This window comes from Aulonocara stuartgranti (assembly GCF_965226115.1).
Source record: "Aulonocara stuartgranti genome assembly, chromosome: 11".
Lineage (NCBI taxonomy): Eukaryota > Metazoa > Chordata > Actinopteri > Cichliformes > Cichlidae > Aulonocara > Aulonocara stuartgranti.
This window is the reverse complement of record NC_138947.1, coordinates 20589709-20616481: the sequence shown is the minus strand read 5'-3', so window position 1 is coordinate 20616481 and position 26773 is coordinate 20589709. Positions and strand designations below refer to the sequence as shown.

At 39.5% G+C, this 26773-nt stretch overlaps 1 protein-coding gene across 1 annotated transcript in view; it reads right to left on the bottom strand.

Annotated features, from left to right (window-relative positions):
- LOC309717583 (neural-cadherin) overlaps nucleotides 1–26773 on the bottom strand; it is a 145537-nt gene that overhangs the window by 41943 nt on the left and 76821 nt on the right. Inside the window, exons 8-16 of the mRNA XM_082552258.1 lie at nucleotides 23584–23756; nucleotides 23332–23500; nucleotides 22598–22768; nucleotides 20846–21018; nucleotides 18356–18523; nucleotides 10549–10798; nucleotides 9329–9456; nucleotides 9059–9245; nucleotides 8762–8905 (exon numbers count right to left, since the gene is read on the bottom strand). Coding sequence (XP_082408384.1) covers nucleotides 8762–8905; nucleotides 9059–9245; nucleotides 9329–9456; nucleotides 10549–10798; nucleotides 18356–18523; nucleotides 20846–21018; nucleotides 22598–22768; nucleotides 23332–23500; nucleotides 23584–23756 — 1563 coding nt within the window. The remainder of the gene's footprint in view (nucleotides 1–8761; nucleotides 8906–9058; nucleotides 9246–9328; nucleotides 9457–10548; nucleotides 10799–18355; nucleotides 18524–20845; nucleotides 21019–22597; nucleotides 22769–23331; nucleotides 23501–23583; nucleotides 23757–26773) is intronic.

Sequence of the window (26773 nt, the reverse complement as noted above, 5' to 3'; positions counted from 1 at the left end):
ACATGTGATGTGTCTGAGATGGCACAGTACAGTACAGTGTATTACTGTTTGCATACCTGTTTTCCCTACGGAATGTTTGAATGATTGAACTGACAGTAGTTCTTCCAATATTGGGTTGCACCCTTCGACCAGCCTCCTCCATGGTGAGGCCGTGATTGACAACATGGTCCACAATTGTAGCCCTTATTTCATTAGGAATCCGCCTATATCTGCCTCTTCTCCCTCTTCCCCTTCCCCTTCCTCCCCGCATCCTCACCCCTCTTCCACGGTGCTGACCTTCCATTTTGTGTCACAGAAGTGTAGAAATGGTACACACTAGCTCCTGCGCAGTTTATATATGCTTGCCAATTGGGGATTCACAGGATTCATCCATAATTGACAGTGAACAAGTTGTTTGTCATTGGTTACAACTAAACTTTCACACGCCTCCTCATGAGTGACAGCTGTAATTCACCCGAGATCAATTGTTCAATTTCGGAGACATTTCCAGGAACAATGATACAGAAAGGTATAGGATTTGCTTGACAGATGGCCAATATTTGGCATGTGATAACTAGTTCAACAATTTTGTGTGTGATGACTCAAGCAATGGATGTATGAATATTAGTTTTATTGGGAACGACTATTCAGCATCCATAGGTATGATTACTTTTGACTGACATGACATAAGCAAATGGAAATGTCAGAAAGCAGCAGGGAAATGTATGGAAGCAACTGATTCATGTCCAAAATCATTTGCAGTTTGTTCAGAGAGAGGAGAAATTGCTACTATGATGTGCACAAATGACTGAGTGTTGTGGAGGTTGAACTAATAGTTATGAGAATTTCAATTCTGATCTGAGAAACGCACCAAAGCGACTGAGAAAAACTGTAAAGTCAATTAAATCACTTTTCTTCCACATTCTGGTGTTTTTTTTCCTCTCTGTCTACATGTCTAGATGCACTGAATTTCTTCCACGTGATTGGGTCATTAGATGCAGTTGAACAGGCGTACATAACAAATGAGTGTAAGTGACAATTTAACTGATACAAAACTATAAAAATAATGTTTTCACAAGTAATAAATATTGGTATAGTTTTAATTTCATAAAATGTAAACATAGCATTGGCCTGGAGATGAGGAACTGCGATAGAGCATTAAACACTGTTTGCTTATAAACTGTGTACAGTGGTCCCTAAAGATGATGCACAGGAAAGGGCAAAAGCATGGGATTTTTGCATTTTTGTTTTGCTTGCAAATCATCGTGGAGCATCTTAACAGTCTGTCTGGAGAATAATCAAGGCCTGCAAACAATTTTCAAGTATAAAGGGGGAAAAACTCAGATTTCTGGGGCTCTCCTACAGGACACATCTTTAAAACACACTGTTTCATGTTTATTAGTTTGAGGCAATGGTTTCGTCTGTTAGTAGGAAAACCTAGAACAATAGGTATGTGCACTGCTACCAGCAGATGATGAATATTTTGCTAAAGACCAGATGGAAGGTCTAATACGGAAAGGTGTGTTACAATTGTATGTATAAATATGACAAACACGTTCAACATTAATTTTGGTTTTTCTGGGCTTTGACCTCATTGTCCCCCCTCTCCCTGCTGAGCTAAGGTCAGGAAGCCAATATGGTTTCCTGTTGTGAAAGGGTGATACAAACTTACCACCTCAGGGGACTCAGAGACTGCATTAAAGGCAGCAAGGAGAGAAGAATAAGCAGCTCGCTGAGGGCTTAAACACTGCTATGATTAAAGCTGTGTTGCAGTGACTGAAGTGTGGTATCTAAATGCAGCAACAAACTCAACTTAGCAAACAGGCTAAGCTTCATTTAGTAGAATTGTTACACACTCTGATGGCTTGACTTTGGACTGCAAATCAGGAACCTTTGTGTCCCAGATCCATCCAATCCTAACCATCATAACCATCACCTCCATTCAGTACAATGTAAAATTACATGAACAATCACTCACATTCACACATACCTCATTAGCTCAACTTCACTGCAGTAGTAGGTAGTTGTGCATGTGTACTAAACCCAGGGGCGACGCGAGACTGAAACGCCAGACTCAGCAGAATTTTAAAAAAGCCCCTTGATCTCATTACAAGATGATCTTAGTTCGGCAGTTTTTTTACACTAGTAGGACCAAATTTACCCAGAAAACACGACGGGTGACAAAAGCTGCTGCACCTAATCAGCTTTAGGTTGGAGAGGAGGGGGTAAAGAGAGGTAATCTAAACCCGCCCTTCCCCCGTCACCTCAACTCTACCTTAGGTTATATTACAACAAACACCAAATCAAGCTGTAACAAATGCAGGAACTATTCAGCAAAGGAAAGCGTTGGCGTGTGTGTACGTATGTGCGCTTAGTCCCTGGTAATTGTGTTTGAGTGACCTACAGTTTATGTCTGGAATGAAGGTCACCGGTGCTTCAACATCTGTCAGCTTCAACAACAAACTGTGGTCATAATGTACAACACACACACACACACACACACACACACACACACACACACACACACACACACACACACACAGCTGAAGCCAAGGTGACGGCTGCTTTGCTGCATTTTAGAGGATAAAACCTTGAGTTCTGTTTACAGCTAATCAAACTTGAGATTGGAGCTTTCAGGAGTTTGATTTTTTTCACCTTCAGTTAGCATTACACACACACGCACACTTTTTAATCTGCCTAACATGTACACACATGCTCTACACATGCATATAAACAATGTATCTGATCTCCATATAACATGGGAAGGAATCTGACTGAAAAAACACCAAAATGCATCAGAGGTAAATGAGCCTAAAATCTGCATAGCTTGCAATAAGATGATAATGAAAATGACTCATTTGCCATTTTGGAAACATGGACATGTTCACTGTAGAAGAATGTGAATCAGCTCATGCAAGCCAGTGTTTGTGCAATAAAACACAAGATAGATAAAACAACTTTTATGCATTACATAATGGACAACGGCGAGGACTGCAAATCAGTATGGGCTAGAAGTCCGTGCTCACTATTCACCAGCATATTATTTTCCAGGAAAAATAAATCAACAGTTTGATGACAAATGAACAACAGATTTGTCGCTTTGCCAACTGTCATTTTTCAAAAGGCGACTGACTGATAACTTGAACAGACCTGAAACTAGAAAGGTTTGGGCAGCAAGTAAAAAATTGCAAAATTGGACTAAGTTAAAAAAACAGGTCAGAGAAAACAGTTATTCACGGAAATCTTTTTTATATTTTACAGTAATGATTGCTTTGAGTTCTGTGAACATATGTGATAATGTAATTACAAAAATGTTCAACAAAATATAAATAGAAGCACATTAAAAATATTGCAACATAGCACTCTTAAAGATAACATTAGGAGGGCAGATGGCAGTGCTAATGTTTGTCTACCAAAGTGTTGGATTCTGCTGCTCTCACAATAGAGACAAAGCAGTAAGAGAAAGTAAGTGACACAAGGTATTTCTCTTGTTTCAGGAAACAGTGAATCAAACGCCCGCATGTCTTCTAATAACTGTAATTACAGAAATGCAAACATCGCAATTCAGTGCAGCCACTGAACTGCAATTGTTACTTTTTAAGATACTGAGCTATAATCTATAAAAAGCAAATCACAAAAGAGCAACAACAGAGCAAACACTGAAAACAATCTAATTAAGGTTTAGTTATATCTAACCACCAAATATGACTAGAACTTAACAACCGAGTTATTAGAGGTAGAAAGATGCAGTTATTATGGACATATGATAAATATTTACAAACATTTCACCCTGATCTCCCTCTTTTACGCTCACAGAGCTGATTCAGCATGGATCAGATCTGGGGGTTTAGTTAATCTCACCCTTACCAACGTGCCTGTTAGGAAGGTTTAAGGGATGTTTAAGCCAACACGGCTGGTTTTCTTTATCTGAGCCTTCGGACCCCCAAGTGGTATAGGGCCGAGGAGTGTTTGTTGATTACTACGGGGAGTCTCTGGCGAGACAAAAAAAGTGGGGATAAAGCGTCAGCAAGAAAAAAAGGTTAAAGATTTGTACAGCTTTTTGCAATCTTAGCATCTCTTAATCCAGTGTTCAGCGTCTTTCAGAACCTCACGGGATCAGTCTGAGGGGGGTAAAATACTAAATCTAGACATTTCCAGGAATAAGGCCACATAAAAAAGACAAAACAATAAAAAAAGAGAAAAATAAATAAAACAGCTATTTTAACTGACTGACTGAACTACTTTCAATAAAAATTAGAAAGCAAAGCAGATTTTCAGACACAAGCCTCAAAATATGGAGCGCTCCCAGAGAAAAAGAATTTATAGGGTTTATGAAGGTGCTCAAATGAAAATGAACCATAAATTAATCAACAAGTCAAGGGCCAGAAAATAAAGCGAAACTTCTGTTTTCAATTTATTTGTTTTCTTATATTAATCAAAATTAGGGTCAAGTGGGCCTAGAGTGAGGGGTGGGGTACTTCCTGGACAGGTTACCAGTGTACTACAGGGCTAACCTTCCTTTTTTCATACCAAATATTTTAGTATAAATATTTTTTTTTACTTTGCAGTAAGAAATAGTTATAGAATAGTCTCTAACGTCCCATCACAGTGTAACTTTTTCAGCTTGTGGGGATTTCTGTTTGCATTTAAAATGTTACTTTTATTCCTCCTCATGTTTTGCGGGATGTAACCTCGTAACTTTATAGATAATAACATCCTTATATGACTTCATTTACATTATGAACAGTTGGCATGTGTCAGTCAAATGTTCCACATGAAAGGGGAAATTTAATTTTGACTCAGAAGACTATATGATCAACAAAAAAATGACAGTTCTAAGTTAAATGTAAGTACCTTTGCTAACAGATTGCTTTAATGGCTTATTTGAATGTATGATTTCTGTTTTCAGTAACTTCAATTACAACTGTAGTTAGAAAAGAGCTGATAGATTATTACTTTGTATTCTCTTCTAGATAAGTCTGACTATCCTGCCTACCTGTCAGACCACTGAGTGTTTTTGCTAAAGATCTCAATATTTTCTGGGGATAGCAATTAGTGGTCATAGAAATAACAGACAAACTAAAAAAAAAGAGAATCACAACTTTAAAAAGGGATGTGCATTCTGCAAATATGACATGACTGATGGTATTTCTGCTGTCATTCTGGCTTTATGAGTCATGCAACATGGTATTTATAAACTCTCAATTACACATGTACTCTGCTGCAACCAGCCAACATGCAAAAGTGCAGGAACGACTTGGACTGAAATTCATCCAGATATTCTTTTAAGCGCTATAGCTTGTTAGCGAAGCCTATAGCAAGTTTGGTTGCGTGCCGAGGTGTTCCTTATTTCTATTTTTAAGAAATTCAGTAAATGGCTCAATTCGGAAGTCTGCTCAAACTGTGGGAAAAAGTATTAAGAAAGGAGACAGTGGAAGACGAGTGACTGGAAGTTTGGGGAACTCCTCAGGGAATCAGGGTGAATATAGAAGATGAATAGGAGGTAGACTGTGTCACACCGTATAAAAGTATATTGCAGTCAACAAGAAAAAAAAAAGGTTAAAGATTACAAAAAGAAAAATAAATAATAAGACATCACTCTTCTTTCCTTCACTCATGCTCTGAGTATAGAAAACCTCAAAGGCGTTGATCTGACGCCAACAGCTGTCATTAAGAGAGAGAGTAGAAGAGAGAGAGGCTTGTTTTTTGTTGTTTTCTGATATTTTTCCTTTTTTTTGCCTCCTGGTGCTTATTGGTTTAGAGCGGAGGAGGAAGAGGAATGAGGGACAAACACAAACAAAGAGACAAACATCAAAACCGCCGACCTCAAGGGAGCAGCGGCACTCGCTAACGAGCTGTGACAGCAAGAGAAGAAGAGAGAAGGAGATAAAACAGAGGAGAGAAAATAAGGAGAGTGGAGACGAGTGACAACAGTGAGGAGAACGGGGACTAATAAATTAAGAAAACTGAAGAGCATGAAAATTTTAAAATCAGTTTTTAAAACTACTTAAATGTACTTCTGTTAGCACAGACACAACTACCCAATTACCCTCCAAAAAAAGAAAACAAAGCAAACAACAACAAAAAAAGCAAGAATACTTTCCACATAACCTGTATATCAAATATGAATGGAGGCACTCTGATGTTAAGTAAGTAGGTTAAACCAAAAATGCTATAATTTAAAATACTGTCACGTAGGTTAAGGTAATTTAACATTCTGGTGCTTCCAAAATGTGGGAGGCGCAGCTTGAGAAGCAATGTTTACTTATCTAACATTATCAGTTTAACGAAGCTAATTTCTTATCAGTGTGAGACTAATTACTGTTAACCAAAACCTACCATGCATGCCACTTAGATTAAAGAAAATGCACTGATTTGAAACATAATCAAGTCAATTAGTTTTTATAAATGAGGATTCTTTGTCATGCATAAAAGTTAGTCATGGAGTTCCACAGGGTCCTGAGTTCGGACCAATACCTTTTAATTTACACATGGGTCTCTCAGGTAATATCTTTAGAAAACAATGCATACATTTCCAATGCCATGCAGATAACAACCAGTTGTATTTATTTGTGAAGCCAGATGACACAAATCAGTAAAACTATAGGGACGATATGTAATTTACGATGTAATTTACAGGAGGAGCTGAGAACATGCTGTATGAGGAGGATATGTTCTTCAATGTGCACATAAAACAAATATACAGGAGTGCCTTCTTTCATCTTCGTAGCATTGTCAAAACTAAACAAAAAATCCTGTCTGAAAGTAATGCTGACAAACTAGTTCATGGATTTATTATGTTGAGGCTGAAATACTCAACTGTAATTCCTCATTATCCGGATCATCTAAAAGTTTCACGAAAAACCCTCAGCTGATCCAAAACACTGCAGTGAGAGTACTAACAGGAAATAGAAAGAGAGATATTTATCCCATATTAGTCTGTTTTAACTAGCTTTTCTTTTTATCTACTTCCCTGTTAAATCCAGAATATATGAACTGAGTTCTTCCTTCACACTGTCATTAAATGCTCACTCATAGGATATCATCTCATTGTTGGGGGTTCATCCTTTAATGCAATATGTTTTTTACCTTACAGTACAAGGGCCTTGAAAGAGCTCTTTGAATAAAGTTGAATTTGAATTCAGCTCAATAAAAAACATTTCTGTTCACGTTAGTCATCTGGAGACCTATGGGAAGTGTAGAGCTTAAAAGTACATGTTTTCATGTGGTATAGACTTGGGCTTTGTATTCAGTTTTATTGTGAAGTCTGAATACATTTAAACGGTTTTATAATTAGTACACAATGGAAAACAGAATAAAACTAAGACTGCTACCTCTATTTGGTGCATTAAACAAAGTAAACAAAGTTACACAAGTAACTATAAATGATTAGTTAACAGTTATAAACAGATGGGTGCCACACTGGTTCTCGTGATTTTATTTAGATATTTTTTAAAGAAGAAAAGAAAGAAAGAAAGAAAGTGTACTTTATTGGTCCCCGTGGGGAAAATCCCTCTCTGCATTTAACCCATTCACTCAGTGAAGCAGTGGGCAGCCACTGGGCGAGCAAAGAAGCATTTACATGGAAGTTTACTACAAATTGTACTTTCAACATTTTTCTGGGTCTTTCAGTACAATCAAGCCTGCAAACAGAGGAGTCAGCCATTAATGGCGATCAAAAATAATACAGGTTTAAGGAACTTTTGTTGGTGTAATTTTGCTACATCCATCTTTAATATACACTCTGTGAACTTCAACTAATGACCAGAAACAACAGAAACTGCAAACATTAAGAGTGCCATCAAAGATCATTTACTGTAATGCTGAGTATCCGTATTCTGCCTCACATCTAAAGCCCGATTGTCTGCACAACTGTTTACTCTCAGTTCAACAGAGCATTCATTTTCATTCACTTTGTGTATGTGAACCACACTGGTTAAGCGTGTCCCACTTTGTATTACATCAACAACAAGAGCGGACTGAGTGATTTGCAGGTCTGAATAGATAATGGATAATATCATCCACCATATAAATCCTGTGTGGTAACACTTTAACACTGATCAAGCTTTCATGTGAGGTCTCACAACAACAAACTGGATAATTTCACTAAAGCAAGTAACATATTAGTTTAAACCTGGGCAGCCTGATTTTGAATTTAGACACACATAAAAACAAACAAACAAAACCTCTTCAAATTTATTGCCCACAGTCTCAATAAACAGCAATAAAAATTAAGTGGTTTTTAAGCTGTAAAACGTAGGTGTGCTTTTGTTAAACTGATCCAGACTTTCTAATGTAAGATTTTACAATGAGACATGACCACCAGCTATTGCAGTGGAAGAAAACAAATGTCACCTTATACAGAGCAAAGTTTATCTTAAGAAAAATCAAGAGAAGAGACAAATTCAAAAAAGAAGAGAGCAGAAAATTAGAGTGGATTGAGACAAGAAAAGCAGAAAGGGGAGAAGAGGGGATGCAAATCATCCAAACAGAAGCAAAGAGGCAAAAAGAGGAGAAAGATTATAAAAAAGTATGGAAAGGAAACAGCGCTCAATGGGAGAGGGGAGAGACAGAGAGGCAGGCAACAGATCATTCAGTTCACGCACCTAATTTCTTGCTCAACACTTGTTTTTATGACTAACTGCACACTCAGTCAGAGACTTTGATCAGTTTGACTGAAGTTCACATGAAATCACAAAGAACTGACTTCACTGCCACCACTGACAGCAACAACAACAGGTGCATCCCAGAGAGACAGAAAAACTGCCAGATTCTAACTCACCTTCATCCTCATCGTTGGCCGTGACGGTGATGAGGACGAAGCCGACCTCCTTGTCTTCCTCCACGCTCACCTCATACACCGGTTGGGCAAATGCCGGGGCGTTGTCGTTCACATCGGTGACGAAGATCCTGACATAGGCTGTGTCTGAGTCAAAGTTGGACGGAGGCTTTGCTCAGGAATATAATTTCAACGTATCCAAACACATGCAAGACTCTCTAGACTTTCGTTTTATAAGGTCTGCAAATGATCTCTTTTATATTAATTGGACTGCAGGCCTTCTCTCTGATTGTGCGTTACCTGTGTTAGGCTGGCCCTGCTGGCCTTGTCGGGCCGACTCCGAGCCGTCCTGTGACTGCACCTCTATCAGATATGAAGCTTTCTGCTCACGGTCAAAAGAGGCTCGAGTGAAAATGATCCCACTGTGGGAGTCAATGCTGAAGAACTGAGAGTCCCCACTTTCATCCTTCAGGATTACATAGTGGATCTGAAGAACACAGAGAGATGCAGTGAAGCAGAAAAAGAACAGGAAGTAGAATATCATTAACGATCAGTACAGACGTTTCTCACCATCCCGTGCAGACCAGAGTCCAGATCAGTGGCTGACACCTGAGCCACAGACGTGCCCATCTGCGCTCCTTCGGGAACCGTGGCCTCATAGGTGGACGACAGAAAGAAAGGAACGTTGTCGTTCACGTCTGAGGGGGAAAAAAACAAAAAGAAACAGTAGAAAAAAATATCCTTTATTTTCCCACATTCATATTTTTTTGTTGTTGAAGGATCTGGCAAAAGAACACATACAGCCTGTCATGTCCATGAAAGCTGATTAAAGTGGATTAAAAACAGACAGAGAAAGAAAATGCTAGAAGGAATGGAAAAGTGAGCAGGAAATAAACAAAGACAGAAAGAAAGAACAAGCAAGACAGAAGGCAAAGAGACAGAAATAAGATTGGATTTTTAGAACAGCAGTAAAGGAGATTAAAAAGTAAAGATGAATTACAGTGAAATAAAGCAGAAAGAGACAAAAAGGCAAAATTAAAAAAAAAAGTCCATCAGAAAGTGAAGCTGGACTATGTCTACCCTCACTAATGAAAACTGAGTTATTAGTGAGGAATTATCCTCCAAACACCCTGAAGAGTCCACAAAGCAGCTTGTCAGCTCACTTTCAAGCTCCGCTAAGCCAATTACAGCGTCCGATGTGGGTTTGTTCAAAGCCAATCAAAGTCAGGAAGTGTTTTCTCCTCTTTCCTTCTCTCCACCCGCCTACAGATGCTGTTTGGGAAGTGAGTCACTGTTAAAGGGAGACGGCATGGAGCTGACACCACCGGTCGCTTCTGTTTTCTTCTTTTTCTGCCAGAAACGACCCTGGATATTAACCGCACTTCATTAATCTTTCTCTTCTCGTCATTTCCTCCAGCTTGTCTCTCATTACACCCGAGTTTCTGTTGCTCACCAACGGCTTCTTTACATTTGATGGTCAGAGCTCTGCTACTCATTTTAAAGTCCTTGTAATGGCAACTTTTAAACCACTAAATACTTTGCTTTGTTCATCAATATAGCATATTTAGAATTGTGAACATATCTATCAATATGCAAATAAGTCAATATCTCATCTTTGAGACTCACTCACACTGAGTGCATATAGCCAACAGGGGCCTTGTACTATTTAAATGAAAGAGCTGTAAGTTGATTGGTTACCTGTACAAACCTATGGGACTGAATCCACGTTTTTGACTAGCAGTCTGGCTAAAGGAGTTGAAAATGTTTGACCCTTAACCATACAAACTCACCTGTCACATTAACATAGACCGTGGTAAAGGAGGCGAGCGGCACAGCAGCGACATTCTGCACGCGCACTCTGAGCGTGAAGAAGCGCGTCGTCTCATAGTCGAGGTTCTCGGCTACCAGGATGGACGCCGAGCCGTCGGCCCGGTTTGGTTTCATGTAGAACCGCACTGGCATGTTGGTCTCCGGTACCTGACCCTCCTCCAGGTTGTAGGTCACCCTGGGGTCGCCGAGGGGAGATGTTGCCTTGATGGTCTGTTGACAGAGGGAAAAGAACAAAAGATATGTTTTTGTATCCAAAAGAACCAGCGTCTGCTTGCACATTATGACTGTGTGCGCCTGAGCTTCCTAATGTCACGGCTTTTCCTCATCACTTTGTGTGTGTCGCTTTTCCACTGAAAAAGGGGCAGAGTGATTTGAAAAGCAGAAGAAAAACTTGACAGGAAATGACACTGTGAAATATACTGATGTCATGCACACCAAGGGACAGCAAGCGTGAGCTGGCCATTGAGACTTCACAGACATGGTGGATTATACAGAACTTACCTTTGTAGTGAGGGAGAGACTGAAATTCAGATTTGAAATTCTCTCATGGTACAAACATATTTCTCACATGAGAAAGACCCTTGAAAAATAGTTGATAGCATCAAACTTGTCAAACTAGTAACTTGCTTTTCTATGTTTTCCATCTTTTCCACATTAAATATCTTGGTATCTTATTTTTATTTACCTGCGTTGATCCTCAGTAATGATCACTGTCAAGGGTGTTTCAGTGTTAAAGTACAAAGTCGGAGACTGCAGGAGTCTTGGGGACATCCTTTGAGGATCATGTGATGGATTTCAAAAGTGACTGCTGCTCAAATATTCCAGATACATTAATGAGTTATAGAGTTCTCATCAATGCTAAAGCAAAGTATCCAGCTTGCTTTGATTATCAGAGAGGGAATTATGTGGCTAATCCCAGCTTCCGTGTTGAATTGTGTATCATTTATTAATTGCTAGTAAATATATTTATGTTATTATTTATTTTAAATGAGCACCACCAAAACAAATAACTTGCTTCTCAGGTAGCTGGAAAATCTCATTTAAAATTCCTTTGCCTATTGTAACTAATATAAAAAAACATCTTTGGGTGGAAAGTTCCAACTTACTCTCACCCCAGGGTGTCAATTCATGCTTTTCTTTTAGATTGAACTGGCCATTCAGAAATATGCACAAGGTGTCCTTTGGCTTAAGTGCCAAGGTGTAAGTGCTTACAGCAGAATGGAGAGTGAGAGACAAAGGTCCTCTTTAAAGAGTGTCAAAGTCTGCATTTCGAGCTTGGATGAGCGACATCCCTGAGACTTGGGGTATTTATGATATGCCTGAACATACAGAAGTATATAGAGGACAAAATACTGTGGAAGTTGTCAGACCTTTACGTCTGAGCTTTATGGAGAAGTTTAGAACCAAGCTGTCATGATTTGAGTACACAAACCTCAGTTTGTGTTCACAAATCAGTGTTCAAGTTAGAATTGCGAAGAATGCAGCTTCTGATACAAGTACTAGAAGGCGGCATATGGGAGAAAATATATAAATGCAAGATCTATAAAAGATATCTAAAAGAAATGCTGCAAGATAAGAGATTGCAGAAGACGAATGTAGGTTTGCTCAGATCTGATGTCATGCCTTTGGGTCTTAAAATCCAGTTTGAAGAGTTTTAAAAGTTTTAAAAATGTGTGTATTTTTAAACAACCTTTAATATTAACTGGCAACACTGTTTTTGTGAAATTCAGTGTTGTTATATGTAGCCTGGTATTTGGAGTTCTTTTTACAAGTGCATCTTTTTCAAAAGCAAGCAGAGTTGGTCGTTTCTGACTAGAATAGGAACAGAGATCATCACTCAGACAGATTACATGCAGTGCCGACAGAATAAAAGATATCCCATATACAGACACTGGAAACTCATCTTCTCAAACCTCTGTTTACTCCTTTTGGGATTCAAGTTTATAGAGACAGACTTATCTCCATTTCTGAAGCAGTTACTCCCACATTGCGTTATAATCCGTCAAAGGCAGAAGCCAAAGAAGAGTCTGTACTGGTTCATGATGACATCATGTTATCACACAGCTGCTCGTGTCGACAACGAGGTCGTACATCTTTATAACAGCTCCAACGGCTTCCAGATCTTTAAACTATAACACTCACCAGAAAAATGACACCCTAAAATACACAACTACATTTCAAAGAATGCGACGTTTTAACGGCCAGAGGTGCAACTCAGTCCTTCTATGGAAATAAAGCTCTCATGGTGAAAACTTTCCAAAATACCCAAAAAGGATTCGGTTTCTGCTTTGTTGATGTTTGTCCTTTTTGTGTTTTTTTAAAATAAAATATGTGTCTGGATCAGAGTGTGTTGTCCTGAGCTGTTCTTCTACCAGCAGCAGAGCTTTTAAGACTTGTGTTATGCTCCTGGCAGTAGACTAAACTGACCTTAGAGTGAGAAAGTGTGTATGTGTGTGTATTTATGTCCTCAGGGAAATGGAGTCATAAATCTGTTTACACAGTCACATTGTGGAGATATTGCTCCTTTCGGGCACAGAAATTAAATCATTAAACCTTATTACTATAAACCTCTTGCTTATGTTCAGAATGAGTTCAGGTTTAGGTTAAGGTCATAGTTAGGTTAAGTTGGAAGGAAATGCACAAAAAGTCAGTATAATGTCCTTTGAAGTGATGGAAATACGGTGTGTGCTATTGTCCTTCCTGACCGCACACTCCCCACCTTGCCAAGGAGGGGCTGTATTTTCCATGGCTGAGTGATGCCACCTCATTTTACAGTAAGCTATGACCTGGATTGTTAGACACACACACACGCGCGCATGAATTTCCAGTTAATTGACTCACTCTGATTTTTACCACCACAGTTTTTGTTCACTAAAGTGTAAAGGGGCTCATTTATTTAGATTGTAACTTCAGCTAAGATTCCTGTGTCCACTCAGCTGCAAATAAAATATGTCAGGTGGTCTCGGTAGCAAGCTGCGAAGAGGGTCATTGTACGAGTAACAGCAGTTAATATGGAAGCATTCTTGTATCATTAAAGCAGGAGTTTTGAACTGTTGGACAGAAAAAATGCAATATGACCTGTTTAATTAGCAGTTTTTCTGGTATTAATAATTAATGATGATGAAATATGCTTTTACTGGAGGGAGCATGCATGATTTTTTTTAAATCTTCCTACAACGACATGACTGAAAAATCAAGGAGAAAGCAAGGGCTGTCTATGCCTGCTAAGATCCTGCAGGCAGATGAGTGGGAGAGAAAAGGTTGCTGACGACCACTTACGAATAAATCTTTTCTTAATTCAGTGTAACGGTGCATCTGTCAGCCTGACCGCCACATCTATAAATGGTTCCGTAAAATGGCCAATATAAATATAAAGTACAGTCAGTACAGAATCATTTAACCCCTTTAGTTCAGGACATGGTGGCTTCGAGCAAAGACTGAAAGCAGGGGAGAACCTATCTCAGCTCCAGTGTAAGGACAAAAATCACCTCTGAACAACCGTAGCCCTTGTCGTCACTTCCACAAGAGGTAACATGTTTCCCCTGAGTGAGAAATGCTGTCTGCCACTTCAAACACTGAAACCCTTTCAGCCCTCAGACCCAGTGACCACAGCAGCTCCAACAGTCTCAATCTAATGCATTTACCAACTACTTAGTATGCTGGGATGACTACACACTCTCACACACAGAGAAAAACACTTAATTCTAACATTTAATTCTTGCCTGCTTGTATTTGCATGCATCCCTGTTCTGCAAATATTATTGCCACTGTGCTACTTCTCTACTACCTTTCAGACCATCTATCATGCAGTCTTCCTCCACTTCATCTCCATCTTATCCAGATTGCAGAACATCTCAACCAAAGCCACTTCAAGTCATTTGCTAACTGTGTTCCACTACAACTGTCTGAACTCCGGGGGTTCCCATCTCTATTTCCTACTTTTCATATCATCTGCTCTAAGATGTGGATTTTCATCAGAATCTATTAACCGAAAAGAATTTTATGTTACACGCTGTTTCTCCAATTAATTTCATCTTTACTTCCAAACGATCTCTCCTTATTATATTGATTTTTAACTGATGAGTATAAAATTGACTTTTAATCCATTTTGCTTTCCTGCAGCAGTTATAAAGGACAGATGAGACTCTGACTTTCTTGTTTGGTTTTTCCATTGGTAGTCTCTTAAAAATTTTAAACAGGATGTTAATCTAAAATCTCACAAACAGCCCGAGATGAAGGCATCCGGTTTCAGGTGAAGAGTTGCGCGAGGGTATGTTAGTGGAGCGTGGCTCAGCCTCACAGCAGGCCGAAGCAGCAGAGTGTATGGAATCAGGACTAATGAGAAATCATCTCATTAGACATCAGTGCAGCGTGCTGAAGTTAAGCTGATCAGTGTCTGCCTTCCTCTCCCACACAGATTAATGCCCGTGGAGATATCGCAGCAGATCGCTCTCAGCTGGTGCGGCTGGTGCTGAGAGTGATTCAGCAGCTGGAATACAGATTGCCCTGTCAGCTTCAAATGCTAACAGTTAGCAGTCAGCTGAAAAGGGTAAGGTGGGGTCATCAGGGTTGGTGTGTGTGTTTGTAGGGGTCTGCTCCATTTTTTGATGCTTACATGTGGTAATTACACTTTTAATGGCTCCTTTGCTTATTTATCTGGGAAATAACATAATTAGTGTTTCTGCCTCGTGTGTTTCATGTCTTATTATCTCATTTATCAGCCCGTCACGTGGGTAGCCTTATTAAACTGATACAAATCAGCCGAAAGAAAGAGATGGACGGTGTCTTCCAACGCCCCCCCCCCCCCCCACCCCCCCAACCCCCCACCCCCCACTGTGCTCTCTGTTATCATATTCCCTGTGTTTTCTGGAGCTGAATTCAAAATGTAGTTGTTCTCGTTTGCATATTTTTCTAATAAAATGAACCAAAATACCACACTGTAGAATTGCCCATGCTGACATTTAACATGAGTGATTACATAGAAGGTTCTCTGGCCCATATGCCCGACGGCGACTGGATTGTTTATCTGCAGTCTTTCATAATGAAAATATGGTGATATGAAAAGGCAGACAACTGTCCATCCCTATTGCACGCTATTCAAAAAACTGCAATGCACACAGGTCAGAAATTCCTTCATTTTGTGTGATACTGCAATACATCAGACATATTCTCTTTTATCAGATGCTTGAAATGAACTTCTTTTTATACTTTCCAAATGATTTTTAAGCATCAGTGGATAGCTAGAAGATAGATTTTAAGGTAAATCTAAGAGAATATTTAAAGTCATTTGTGGCCATGAGAGAAAGTGTTTGCATAAGAGCGAACACTAAAAACATCAACAGGATGAGGAAGAAAACAAGAGGAAATCAGCTGATGAGGAGGCCTATTATAACATGCGACTCTCACACACATAAGCAGGAGATGACTTCAGCTTATTGATATGGAGATTTAATACACGCGCGCACGCAGAGCATCTTCCACCTCTGCAGCGGCTCCCTCCCTCTGCCTCGTTAACAATGTGATTAACAGACCTTATTAAGGCTGCTAAATTTAAAACAACAGTTCCTCCTCAGCGCAATTAACACCGCAGGGGAGACAAAGGAGGGAGGAGGAAGAGAGGGAGGAGACATTTGTAGCCAGGTTTGGGTAACTTAACATATTTGTCCACTGAATTTATTGCTCATAAAACATTATGTATACATGGTTTCAACATGCAGACAGATGATTCTCAGTTGATCACAGTTTTTTGTTTTTCCTTTGCCAGTATTTTGTCCAACAGTTGTGCATCTGGGCTCAGCTTTCAGGTAATACTTTTTGACAGGGAGAGCGTAGTGGAAAGATTCAGCCTTTTCTAGAGGAATGAAAAATGAAGGAGATGAAACATTGATGAAGGGAGAAAAATCTCACTCCCACAGTTAATTTGAACAAAACAAGACACATTCAACAAGGAACACATTCGTGTAAAGTGTATTCTTTCAGATGCAACTGTATCATCTGATTAAAGGAGAAAGCTCGTGTTATTTTATATTTCTCCTACTGTCAACATAAAAAGACTAAAATCCACACAGCCTTTTTTTTAATCCATCTTTCAGTACCATAAAGCTTTCCTTTCCCTAATTTAGCACCCCTCTTCACTTCTTCTCACTGCATCATACAGCCTCTGTCAGGTTAAAGACAATAATTAAACGTCTGTTTTTCTGAGGTGATAGGAGTCCATTGTGACGCTCCGACAGCAGGTGTAATTTTCTTGCTCTGCTCAATCATCTCTGACAGATGGAGCTGTGGGTGGGAACCCCAATCACCATCATCGTCTTTTCAGCGAAAACACGGTGTCAAAAAGAAGCACAACAACACGCGAACACACACAGGATTACACTTACCCTCCAACTATTTGAAAACTGACTAACCTCCATGAAATCGAGCAGCTGGAGGGTAAAAACTCCTCTACCTTCTAAACCATCAGCTTAGGAATAGGAAGCAAATTAGGATGGAGGGATCAAAAGAGGAAAAAAAATCACCAGAGGTATACAAGCAAAGTGTGTGTGCATTTGTGCGTGTGTGTGTGTGTGTGTGTGTGTGTGTGTGTGTGTGTGTGTGTGTGTGTGTGTGTGTGTGTGTGTGTGTGTGTGTGTGAGATTGCAGTGAGTCAGGTGAGACAGACTCGGGGCTGGTTTGTTGTTTGCTCGGCAGAAAATATTTAGAAGTGCTCGGTTAAACGTGCTGACACAGAGAGAGAGGGATGGATGAGCTGGAAAGTGAGGAGAGAGGGATGAAGAAGAAGAAAGAGTATCTCTAGCCTCCTCGGGGTGCTGTGCACAGACGTGAAGCAGGATGTAAATGAAATAGAACTCTTTTACTGCTGCAGGAGGGTGACTGAGTTTAAATATTTCTCCATTTTTACGAGTCATCCCCTTCTCTCGCCCATGTCACCTCCGAGCTCTTAGGGCTACTGATACTGATGAAAAGAAACGCGTGCTTCAGTTCCCAGACCGGCACCTTTTCAGTCATACATTCACAAGCCACTTTGTTATGTACACCTGTTCAAATGCTCATTAATGAACATATCTAATCAGCCAAACTGGCAGCAGATATGCTCACGATGACCCGTAGAAGCTCAAACCAAGCATCAGAGTGAGGAAGAAAGGTGATTTAAGTGACTTTGAACGCCAGACTGGATGGTCTGATTATTTCTGAGATTATTTCTGAAATTACTGATTATTTCAGAAACTGCTGATCCACTGGGATCTTCCCACACACAGAAGTCAGAGGAGACTGGCCAGACTGCTTTGGTAAGAAGTCAACAATAACTCCAATAGTAACACGTAATACAACGGATAGGCTATAGGAGCAGAAGACCACACTGGGGTCCACTCCTGCCATCTAAAAACAGCAAACCAGGGACACAATTTGCACTGACTCACCAACATTGAACAATATAAGATTGGAAAAAAAACCCTTCTCTTCTGATGAGTCTCGATTTCTGCTGTGACATCTGAGTCCATGAGTCCATCCTGCCTTGTATCAGCGGTTCAGGCTGGTGGTGTTGTAATGTTGTGGGGAGAATTTTCTTTGCACACATTGCATCACTTAAACACCAAAGCATACCCAAGTATTTTTGCTGACAATGGGCATCCCTTTAACAAGGAAGCACACCATGTCACGAAGCTCAATCCATCTCAAAAAATGGTTTCTTGAAAAGTGAAAGTTGAATGTTTTTTAGTTATCATTTTACCATTTCAGGGCTCAATGTTCTCATCATAAACTCACCACTATCTTGGCATCTCGGACGGTGTTTTCCGGCACAGTGACCCAGTATTCGGACTGCTCCCACTGTGGTGGCTGATTGTGGACGTTTGTGATGATAACAGTCAGCTCCACTGAGCTGCTGCGGTTCCCTCCATCTGAGGCCACAATCTGCTGGTTGATTCTGGATGTCTGCAAAGAGATGAACAGGGAGTAATTAAGATCAAGGAACTCGTGATTCTGATCAGAACATTTTCGTTTTAACAAGTTTTACCAAACAAATAAGGGTGTTTGCTATTTAGAATTGATTTGCCTTTAAAACTTGGTCTTGTTATCTTCAAAATCAAATTTTAATGATCAAGTAGCTCTTTGATAGTTCAGAAAGACCAAACACTTGTAAAAATTGTAAATAGTTGAGCAGAGAAAGAAAGAAAATATTGATCCTTTAGTTTGTTTGCAAAAAGTGAATCAAGAAAGTGGGTAGGGATACATTTTCCTTTGCTAAATTATTGACTGAAGTGCTGCTAAAAAGAAAATGAGAGGCAGAGAGAAGAAGAACAGAAAGGAGATGACAGTGACAAAAGAAGAAGAACAGTAGGCATCATTCATCGCCGACGTTAGCTTAACAGACGGATTCGCTTCATTATGGATTTTCAGTTTGACATTGTAAGATTGTACTGAAGAGAAATCAGACACACATAATGATGACAACCATTAAAGATTTAAAACAACAGTCTGTTTGATGCAACTTTCATTCCTCACGCAGTGGAAACATCAGAGCAGCTGTTGCTGTTGGAAATAACTTTGACCTTGTGACCTCATAATATCCCAGTTGTGTTTAATTTTTTGCATTGCCTTGTTTACATGCTGAGGATATGCTTTTATGTGCATATTATCCAGCTTATTACATTTATTCATTATTAAAACAATGTTTTTGTGTTGTGATATGGCCCACCGTCTGTGCTTTCATGGAAATAGCACAAGGTCATCATAGCTGGACAGGGTTTAAATAGATTTAGGGTGACATTTACAATTGGATTGGGGTGGCTTGGAAGCTGTTGGGGTGAACAAAGTGCATAACCGCTGTGCTTGAATACCCTCCCTATAAGCCACTGTTTCAGAGAATTATAGGTCCATTTCCAAAATCCGGCATTAGTGAAAACTACTAATGATACTTATGCACTTAGATAATGGTTAATATTACATTTGAATCCTGCTAGACTTATCTCCAACGTCTGATACCACTAATCATACCATTCTTTTTAACAGATAACAGAACTGTGGTGGTATCAATTCAATTCAATTTTATTTATATAGCGCCAAATCAAAACAACGGTCACCTAAAGTGATAACTCATCATCATCAGTGCCTTGCTCTCAAATGGTTTTCATCATACTTATCTGACACATATGTTAGAATTCATATATATGCACCTATGGAGTGAAATGCGCCTCAAACGTGTTGCAAATGTATAGGACATGATTTACAAATGTGTACAATGAATTGGTGTGCAACTTTTAAGGACTCAGGAGCTCATGCCTCGATCCGCACACAAACACGAAGCATTCTGACCACACGTAAAACTACTTTACAAATGCATACATCCCGACCTGAATAAATACTATTCATTTACGCACAACCTAGTAAGTTCGTCTTCCGATAATTTTAGGTTTCAAAAACCTTTCTGTGCGTATCCTAAAACTACACGTAACATCTCACAGAGATACTCACAAATCAAGTCGCATTCCACATGGGGCTTTGAGACAAATTTCAGCTGTAAGATGCATTCAAGTCCCAGTGTAAAACTGGGACATCTGTGTTTTCACTGCATACGTGGCATTCTCTCTCTTTTTCCCCCAAATAAGTAGGATGTTTCTTTTTCTAAATAAACAAAAGAGCTCGTAACCTGTTTATTAGAAAACATGTTACAGTTACAGACTGTACTCTGCCACATGCTGAAATATTCAGGATCATTCATTATGCTAACATTAATGTTAGCCTACTTTCATTAAAGAATGGTAAGATTATCATCAGTGTTATTCCACCTGGATTATATCTACATTCAAAATATACAGAGATTAGTTCGCATATACTCACTGCAGAGGATGATACACAGTGATGCACAATCATGGTGTCCCCCCATCTGCAGCTGAGCATGAGTGACTTTTCCCACTTTTTCCAGCAGATTATTTCAACCATATATAAACCTCTATTCAGACTGTGAAGTAATTTGTAACTGTGTGTTTTGAAAGTGCTAATAGTGTTATTATTATAATTCTAACCCTTATTGTAGAGATTGGAGCTTGCATCTAGTTCACTGTCTGTAATTTGTTGCAGGGAGTCAAAGCACAAAACATTGCTCTTTTTGAGGATGGTGTTCATTTCCAGGAAGTTTTAGCAATTTGTGAGAATGAAATGAGACATTTTTGATATGAGAAGTAATTTTGTAAGTGTGGACACTTGCAGACATTGCATCATGCTGCAGCATGAAGAGGCTGCTGATGTGCTTCTGACCTGAGAGATTGGGTGGTTGACATAAATCCACCCAGTGCTGGGGTTGATGTGCAGGTAAGCCGGCTTCTGTCTGGACAGTGAATAGGTGATTGCCGCGTTGCTCCCCTGGTCATCGTCATGAGCTGCTGCTCGCAGGAAACTAGTTCCAACTGGAGTGTCTTCTCTCAGAAAGTCTGACAGGGAAAACATCAGCTGTCATATGGGGAGCGAAGTTCTACTAGCACCAGTTTGAGTTACTGCAACTCCTACTACTATTACAGGAACCGCTATGGTGAAACACTGTGTATGTCTAAAGCACGAATACCCAAATCATTACAGTTGACTGAAAGCAGTGTAACATTATGTTCTGTGTTGGTAAGCAGGTATTATAATAATGGAAACACAACATTGTGCCGGATCAGCAGTCTGTCACCTCATTTTGTCATTTCTGGGTCTCACTGTGCAAAGTCAACAGATGCATTTTTAAATTTAAGAACATAACCTCCAATCCTGCTGACTGTGATGTGTGTCAGCGCTGATCAGACAACAAAAGCAACGAGCAGCGACGAGGTGCATTTGCCTCTGTAAGACTGCATTTCAAGCATTATGTCAATAATAATGTCCTTTTCACAGTCACGGGTCTCACTGGATACATTTCAACTGAATAATCACATCAGATCCTGCTGAGTCTAATGTGTGTCACAGAAAAACAACCAAAACCAGCAGGTGGAGCAAACACAGGATTTTCCTTTCAGGGTTCACTTTGACAAACAAAGAATCTTACATCACCATGGTGAATTTCTTTTGTTTATATTATGCCAATTAACATTAATAGTAAGATATTTTGCTGTTAGCATCATTCTCAATACACAAAATGATTTCATATTCTTTTTTGATTTTTTTCTCTTTGTTGTACTTCACATCGATTTATGTGATTGATAGTTGTGGAATTGCTTTTTTCTTTATTAAATGTAAATCTATGTCATATTCATATGGTTCTTGTTGCTACTCCTATCTTGCTTGGTTACACTTAAAACAGCCCAGAGTTATAACAGGTACCAGGGAACCCGAGCCCTGTTTAGTTCTACAACCAGAATTTACAAGCAGAAGTGATGTTTTACATTCATTTATTGAAGTTTCAGTTTGTGCCTCTTTTCATAAAGTTGTTCATATCAACTGTAAATATGACAACACTTAACATAAACATGGTCTGGGTTTGCATTACCAACCCAAAAGATAGCTGGTGATTGTGTTGTCTCCTTAAGCAGAAAATCTTTGCACTGAAATACATGTTGGTAATGATGTATGGATAACTAAGAAAAGTCTAAACAAGCTCAAGATTTCCAGCTCATTTCCATAATTTGTAAAGGAACCCCCCCCCCCCCCCCCCCCCCCCCATAACACATACACACTCACAACTGCTAAATAAATGCATGTCCCAGAAACATTTCAATCTGCCTCTTAAATAGTTAATGAGACACTCTGTGCGTTTCTCTAATCGGACGAGAAGAACTTCTGACACTATGCTTATCAAAACACATATTTGCACAGATAGTAAACAAACAGAGAGCTCTGGGACCTGCCAGCGAACATTTCATCAGTCCTAAGGGGTTTCCAGGATTACAAGGATGCAGTTTGATGCATGATGGTGACGACAAATACACGGTTTCTACACTTCCTCTGCTCCCTCAAAACACACAGCTACAGGATGTTTTTGTGTTGAACAAGAAGCGGACGGACTAAGTCACTGGGAGGAGTCGTGATGGTACTCACACTGGTAGCGGCTGTTTTCAAACTTGGGGTCGTTGTCATTCTGATCTGAGATCTGCACTGTGATCTGACAGATTCCAATGAGCGGCTCTTCTGCTTGATCGGTGGCCGTCACAGACAAAGTATACTCCCTCTGACACTCCCGGTCAAAACTCACTGCTGTGGTTATCACACCTGACACACAGTGAGGACATTAGCACACTTAGAATTTCAGTTTGTCATTGTTTGGACTGAATTGTAAAGCTTTTCTGATATCCAACAGGTACTGTGTGTGTAGAAACTTTTGAAACACACATATTTGATAAGACAGTAAAACCTTAATCACATAAGAAACTCAAAGAGGTGTTTGTGAATTAAGATTCCAAGATTTTTGTTGGATACGACCAGAAAGGACAGCTTTAGAAATGAGCATACCAGAGGAAAAGCTGTGGTTGAGCGATTTGGAAAAAAAGTAAGAAAGAGGGAAGGCTGAGATTTTGATAATATATAGAAAGGAGGGATTGTGACAAAAGAATGTTAAACATGGAGCTGCCAGGCGGGAAGAAAAGAGGAAGACCATTGTGAAGGTTCATGGATGTAGTGAAGGAGGAAATGCAGATGGTTGGAGTGACAGAAGAAGGTGTGAGGAATATGGTGAGGCAGATGATCTACTGTGGAAATACCTAAAAGGAGTAGCTGAATAAAGAAGCTGTGGAAGAACTGTTTGTAAAAATTATAATGAGTGTTTCTGAGCTTACCAGTATCAGGATCAATATCAAAACCAGATGCCACTCCGTCTCTGTTCATTATGCCATATTTGACCTCTCCATTGACGCCCATGTCAGCATCATGAGCCTGGACGCGCAGGACGAACGTTCCTGGAGGCTGATTCTCCAGGACTGCTGCGTTCAGGCTATAGTTCTGACACTGACAACCAAACAGCAAAGTCAGGGGTCAGAATTTGTCATTTAATTTGCAATAACGTAAAAATAAATAATAACTCGACTCACCTCCTTGAACAGTGGTTTGTTGTTGTTGATGTCATTTATTCCCACAATGACCTGCGCTGAGCTGCTGAGTGGGTATGGCCCACCAGATGCGTTGTCATCCGTGGCAGTGATGTTGAGGACGTACTGTGGCCCCCTCAGGCGTGGAGGAGGACTCCGCCGCAGCTTAATAATACCTAAACACACAAATACAGGTGGGGCAAATCAAATAGGGTAGAAAAGGTTTTTTTGTCAGATTCAAATTGAATATGTGCAGGTGGACTTTCTGACATTTCTAAGAGTTGTAATATAATTCACAAAAAGACTCAGATCAAATTGCTTGGGGCTAAATTTATACCTTCAGAAAAAAAGGGACATAATGAAAGTTCAAGTTATATCTTGTGACATTTTCAAGCCTTTAGATTGGGCCACACTAAACTCTATATAAAATAGCTTTATCCTTTAGCAGCTACAACACTTAATGGTCAGTAGCCTTTTTGTTATTTTGTGCCTTTACTTTTGTTTCTTTTACTTCTTTTACAACATTTTTGTCTTCAGATAAAGTCCAAAAGTAATCAACACATCTTTAAATATGACAGAGGCCTGGTGTTGGTTGGCAGGGCTCGTGGTTTCCTTTTATTTAGCAGATTTTTAAAAAAAAATAGAATAAAAATCAACATTTTCTACAGGGAGAAATACAAATTTCAGCTTCTTTCATGTTTCATCCAAAAGTGGTTTCTAATGCCAGGGGACACTGTTCACTTTACACGTTCCTCTGGAGGAGAACACAGAGTGTAAGTGCTGCTGTTCATGCTTTCCCTCAAAGACATCATAAAAGTGAAACTGCAGGATGTTTGTGTCTTTAAAAAGGGCCTCAATTTCACCTCAACTATTTGACATTTTTAAGTCACCTTAACAAGACATGTAATTGCAAATTATAAACGCTCACTGACTTTGCTTTAAATACACTGAATTCTGTATGGAAGTGTTTTCAGTTGGGTGTTCAGCTTCTTTTTTCAATGCTATTTACACTTTACCAGGCTACTAATATCTCTCATTATGAGATGGCAAATGACTCTGATACAAAGGCTGGTGCACACCAAGTGTTAGATGAAGCATTATTAATAAAATTGAGTGGCTCAGTTACAATACCAATTCCAAAAAAATTGGGATGCTGTGTAAAATGTAAATAAAAACAAAATGATGTGCAAATCTTACTCAACCATATTTCACTCAGAGTAGAACATATCAGTTATTTGAACTGGAGGAACATTTTGGAACTAAGTAGAGTGGCATCAGGTCAGGAATATGATTGGGTACAAAAAAAGAGCATCTTAGCAAAGTTCCTCGATGTAAAATTCTGAAGACTTTAAATATCTCATCATCTACATGAGAAATCTCTGTGGGGACAAAGATGAAAATCTATATTTTGGTCTTTGGGACCTCAGGCAGAACTCCATTAAAAACAGGAACAATTCTGTCCAAGAAACCATTGCAGAGACTCAGGAAATGTCTAGATATCATTGCCTATGAACATCGTTTCTCCACAAATGTATATCAAAGCTCGTTTAAAATGGACTGAGACAAACTGTCCTGTGGTCAAAAAAATCTGAATTTGAAATTCTTCTTGAAAAACATGGATGTCAAATCTTCTAGGCTAAAGAGAAGAGGGACCATCTGGGTTGTTATGAAAACTCAGTTGAAAAGCCTGCATCTCTGATGGTGTTGGTATGGGGAGTCAATCAGTGCCTGTGGAAATGGCAGCTTGTACAACTGGAAAGGCTCCATCAATGATTAAAGGTATACAAAGGTTTTAGAGCAACACATACATCCAGACAAAATCTTTTCCAGGGAAGACCCTGCATATGCTTAACAATAACAACTCTAAACCATTTACTGCATCTGAAGAGTCTGGATACCGAACTAGCTGGTCTGCAGTCCAGACCTTAGACAAATTGAAAACACAGCAAAAAAGTCAACCGAGGACTAAGATGAGTAAGGACTGTTGAACAGCTTTATCCTACATCAGACAGGAATGGACCAACATTCCTCTCACAAAGGTCCACCAACTGGTTTATATAGTTCCCAGATGTTTATGGGACGGCCCTGTCTTAAATTTTGTGAGACCTGTCGCTGTGTGATTTACGAATGTGTAAATCACAGGAGAAAGATAAATACCTTAGGGGTTGCACTAGAATGTGTACATTTTGTCATTTTAAAAATTTACTATGTTTTCTATGTTGTACTGTCTATAAAATATAGGTTTATATTTGCATATCAATGCAAATATATCTTGTTTTTATTTATCTTTTACACAGTGTCACAGCTTTTTTGGATTCAGAGTTTTATGTAATGATGTTATGTTCTTTTAAATTTGTTACAGGCTATTTTCTGGTTATTTTCCCATCGTTTGAGTTATACACATACAAATGCCGAATGTCTGTGGATGGAGGCTCCCAGCCTCTGTGTCCACAATGGTAAAAGCTTAAGTTGGTGTAAAGGACAACTGACACGTTGAGCTTAAAAACAACATAGATGCAACGCATTGCTGTGATGTTTTCTGCTCTGTGGGTCACCAACAGCACAGATTGTTGGCACAAACTGCAGCCAGTAAAAAAGCTCGCATTAGTTTAACTCTGGCCTAAAACAAATGTCATATTTTTCTGCGCTAACAATCACTTGCACATTAACATAACAGAGCAGCAGTGCAAACAAACAAACAAATAAGCTGCTTTGGTAGAAACATGAATAGAGACACAGAGGCTGGGAGAGAGAGAGAGCGAACACATCTACATGAAAATACTTCAGAACTCTTTGAAGTGACAAAGCAGAACAGCCAAGCAAGCCAAAGGCCATCTGCTGCTGAAGTTCGCGCGTGCGTGTGTGTGTAAGAGAGAGAGACAGTCTTAAAATATCATTTATGTGCAAATGTTCATGTTTATATCTCTTTGTGCATGGACGCATATGTGCGTGGGGCACAGAGCAGTGCAGCAGTGCATGCTGGGTGATAAGGTGGCACAGCGGCTTAGAGAGAAAAAGACACATACACATGAACACACACACACACAGATAAACATGCAAAAATATGACTGAACATCTCACTGCTGCATATGAACTTTATCTTTAAAGTGTCTTTCTCTGACATACACATTTATACTTGTACTTTTGTGAGAAAACTCATGGACATGATGCAACCCCTGGCGCCTCACCCTCA